This window comes from Pleuronectes platessa, chromosome 17, assembly GCF_947347685.1.
Source record: "Pleuronectes platessa chromosome 17, fPlePla1.1, whole genome shotgun sequence".
In the NCBI taxonomy this organism is placed as follows: domain Eukaryota; kingdom Metazoa; phylum Chordata; class Actinopteri; order Pleuronectiformes; family Pleuronectidae; genus Pleuronectes; species Pleuronectes platessa.
Window position 1 is genome coordinate 13,622,212 of NC_070642.1, and position 4,587 is coordinate 13,626,798.

The 4,587-nt window shown below is 44.9% G+C and overlaps 1 protein-coding gene across 1 annotated transcript; it reads left to right on the top strand.

The window, feature by feature from the left end:
* Positions 1 to 2,089: 2,089 nt before the first annotated feature.
* On the top strand, positions 2,090 to 3,721 carry LOC128460639 (cilia- and flagella-associated protein 251). Its single transcript, XM_053445882.1, has one exon. The coding sequence runs from the start codon at positions 2,090 to 2,092 to the stop codon at positions 3,719 to 3,721; it is 1,632 nt and encodes a 543-aa protein (XP_053301857.1).
* The last annotated feature ends 866 nt before the right edge of the window (positions 3,722 to 4,587 follow it).

Here is a 4,587-nt window from a genome sequence, read left to right on the forward strand (position 1 = left end):
CAGTGAAGAGGATTCTGCAGAGGGCACGGACGCCCCCACAAATGATGACACTTCACAGGCAACTGAAGCTGAAGCTGGCCAAACAACTGAAGATGCAGGAGAACTGGAAGAGGAGCAGGATGATGCAGAAGCTGATGCTGAATCTGCAAGAGAGGAGAGCTCCAAAGCTGTGACTGAAAGTGAATCAGAGGAAGAGAACGATGAATCAGCCACAGAAGAGCATGAATCGAACAATGCAACAACGGATGCAAATGATACCGAAGGAGACGACGAAATGAAGGAAGGATCTGCTGTGGCCACTGAAGGTGAAGAGGAAAATGCAGCGGATGTGGAAGATGCAACTGATCATGAATCTGACAACGAGGAAGCAGTGACAACAGAAGATGTGGAGGAAACTGCTGCAAGCGGCGAGGAAGAGGAAGAGGAGGAGGAGGAGGAGGAGGAGGAGGAGGAGGAGGAGGAGGAGGAGGAGGAGAAGGAGGACGATGAAACTTCACAGGAAATTGATAGCACAGCTGAAGCTGGCAAAGACGGAGAAGAACTAGTAGAAGAGAATGATGATGTTGAAGCTGATGCTGAATCTACAAGAGAGGAGGATTCAGAGGAGGAGAACGAGGAATCAGCCACAGACGAGCATGAATCAAACAATGCATCAACAGATGCTAATGATACCGAAGTAGAAAAAGAAGTAAAGGAAGAAGCTGCTTTGGCCACTGAAGCTGAAGAGGAAAATGCAGCAGATGAGGCTGATGCAACTGATCATGAATCTGACAACGAGGAAGCAGGGACAACAGAAGATGTGGAGGAAACTGCTGCTAGCGGCGAGGAGGAGGAGGAGGAGGAGGAGGAGGAGGAAGAGGAGGACAAGGATGATTCCATAAGCAACGATGAGACTTCACAGGAAATAGAAAATACAGCTGAAGCTGAGAAAGACAGAGAAGAACTTGAGGAAGAGTGTGATGATGTTGAAGCTGATGCTGAATCTACAAGAGAGGAGGAATCAGAGGAGGAGAGGGATGAATCAGCCACAGACGATCACGAGTTGAACAATGCAACAACAGATGCAAATGATACCGAAGGAGAAAAAGACGATGAAATGGAAGAAGAAGCTGCTGTGGCCACTGAAGCTGAAGAGGAAAATGCAGCAGATGAGGAAGACGCAACCGCTCATGAATCTGACAACGAGGCAGCAGGGACAACCGAAGATGTGGAAGAAACTGCTGCTAGCGGCGAGGAAGAAGAGGAGGAAGAGGAGGACAAGGCCGATGAGACTTCGCAGGAAATTGAAAACACGGATGAAGCTGGCCAAGATGGAGAAGAACTTGTAGAAGAGCATGATGATGATGAAGCTGATGAATCGAACAATGCAACAACAGATGCAAATGATACAGAAGGAGAAAAAGATGAAATGAAGGAAGAAGCTGCTGTGGCCACTGAGGCTGAAGAGGAAAGTGAAGCAGATGAGGCAGATGGAACTGATCTTGAATCTGACAACGAGGAAGCAGGGACAACAGAAGATGTGGAGGAAACTGCTGCTAGCGGCGAGGAGGAGGAGGAGGAGGAGGAGGAAGAGGAGGATGAGGAGGACAAGGCCGATGAGACTTCGCAGGAAATTGAAAACACGGATGAAGCTGGCCAAGATGGAGAAGAACTTGTAGAAGAGCATGATGATGATGAAGCTGATGAATCGAACAATGCAACAACAGATGCAAATGATACAGAAGGAGAAAAAGATGAAATGAAGGAAGAAGCTGCTGTGGCCACAGAAGCTGAAGAGGAAAATGAAGCAGATGAGGCAGATGGAACTGATCTTGAATCTGACAACAAGGAAGCAGGGACAACAGAAGATGTGGAGGAAACTGCTGCTAGCGGCGAGGAGGAGGAGGAGGAGGAGGAGGAGGAGGAGGAGGAGGAGGAGGAGGAGGAGGAGGAGGAGGACAAGGCCGATGAGACTTCACAGGAAATTGAAAACACGGATGAAGCTGGCCAAGATGGAGAAGAACTTGTAGAAGAGCATGATGATGATGAAGCTGATGAATCGAACAATGCAACAACAGATGCAAATGATACCGAAGGAGAAAAAGATGAAATGAAGGAAGAAGCTGCTGTGGCCACTGAAGCTGAAGAGGAAAATGAAGGAGATGAGGCTGATGGAACTGATCTTGAATCTGACAACAAGGAAGCAGGGACAACAGAAGATGTGGAGGAAACTGCTGCTAGCGGTGAGGAAGAAGAGGAGGAAGAGGAGGAAGAGGAGGACAAGGCCGATGAGACTTCACAGGAAATTGAAAACACGGATGAAGCTGGCCAAGATGGAGAAGAACTTGTAGAAGAGCGTGATGATGATGAAGCTGATGAATCGAACAATGCAACAACAGATGCAAATGATACCGAAGGAGAAAAAGACGATGAAATGAAGGAAGAAGCTGCTGTGGCCACAGAAGCTGAAGAGGAAAATGCAGCAGATGAGGCAGATGGAACTGATCGTGAATCTGACAACGAGGAAGCAGGTACAACAGAAGATGTGGAGGAAACTGCTGCTAGCGGCGAGGAGGAGGAGGAGGAGGAGGAGGAGGAGGAGGAGGAGGAGGAGGAGGATGATCAAGAATCAGTAAACGATGCTACAACAGATGCACATGACACCGAAAGAGAAGAGGATTCTTCAACAGTTGATAAAACGGCACGAGAAGACAAGACTGGAGAAGAGGATGAAGTGGCTACGGATGAAAATGAGAATTCGAGTGGTGCAGATCAAGTTGAAGAGGCATCGGCTGAAGAGCCTCAAGAGACGGAGGCATCTCAAACAAATGCAGAAAACAGTGTCACTGAAGACTTCGTGAAAGAAGAAGAACAGGGTGAAGAAGAAGATGATGAGAAACTAGTAGAAGATGAGGAGTCTGAAGAGGCTGAAAATGAAATGGAGGGATCGGCTGAAAGTGGAGAGGAGTCTGGAGGTGCAGATGACACGGAGGCTGCAACAACAGGAAATGAGACTGATGAACGAGAAACAGCACAGGAAGACTCGGGAGAAACTGAAGTGGTGGGAAATGAGATTGCTGAAGGTGACGCCGGAGAAGAATCTGGAGCAGACGGTGCCTCGGAGTCTGACGGCAGACATCAAATTACTGGAGAAGAAGATGAGGAGGTTACAGAGAATAATCCTGACGAAGTCGAACAAACACAAGAAGAAAGTGACATTGCTGCAGAGCATCAAGAAGCTGATGATGTGGTGGAGCTGAAGCCAGATGAGGATGTGGAGGAAATATCAGAGAAGAATGAAGAAAATGAACCAGTGGAAGATGTTGATGAAGATAATGACGGACAGACAAATGTAACACAGTGTGAAAGTGCTAACATGCCAAATGGAGAAAATTATGAAGACAGCGTCCATGCCTTCGAGGAAGAGGAGGAGGAAAGTGAGAGGCCCCATCCAGACTGGACAGCAAACCAGGGCGAGTCAGCCGATGGAGAAGATGAGGCTGAGGAAGATGAGGAGGAATCAGAGGAAGAAACTGACAGGGATCAAGATTTGGGTCCAAGCAAGTTGAATGATGGAAAGGCCGCTAACAGTGCTGCTCAGGAAACAACAACTTTTCTCCGACTTGATACTTTGGGGAAAGTCAAGGCAGAATCCGAGGACGGTGCTTACGCTGACGTTGAAGATTCTGAGACCGAAACGAACAACCGAGATGAAGTCACGAGCTTTAAGTCAAAGAGTTAGAAGAAGAAATTCACCTTATGTTGGCTCTGACTCTGCATATGCTCCCCTGACATGAACTGAGAGTGAGACAAGGACAAGGATTCTGCAGGAAATACTAACGCTTTGTTCCAGCATTTCTACTCTTGAGATTGAACACATGCAAAATGACTCATTAGTCAATCAAAATAAATCTTTAAACTTGAATGTATATACTTTATGTAGCAGGTTTGCATAGTTCAATGCAAATAAATGGGGCTTTTTTTTCTCATGAACTATGAGCCATAGATTATTTCTTGCACATTATATACTCAAAGCCTCAGACGGAACTTGGAAATGTTCACTTATGATGTTTTGCTTTGAAATTACTTGAAAATGTCATACATGCACATATAAATATATATTAATATATATATACTGTAGTTTTTTCTTCAAATTACTGCTGTGTACTTTCAACGTTTGCTGCTCAACCTTGCAGGTTTGAAGATGTTAAAGTTTAAAATCTTACAAAGGACTCTATACTTTTGTAGTTAATACTGTACTCTTCTGGAGAGCCAGAAAATACTACAAATATTCATTTTGAATGTCTAACTTACTATTGGCAGTATTTTAGTGCTAGATCTAAAGAAATGGATGATGGTTAACATCATTGTGCACATCTTTACAAGTCAAGCACATAACTGCATTCTAGCTTTAACTGATGAACATGAACCTCTCTGTTTGGTTATGGCAGGACTTTTCTGTATTATGACATGTATCATGGTATTTTAGACAAAATAATTTAAAAGAAAACATTATTCTCTGTGGTACAGAGATTATTACCTATGCTGAATGTACTGTACAAATTATCAATGGAAATAAATATATTTTAAACTCTTTTGTGTTGTCGT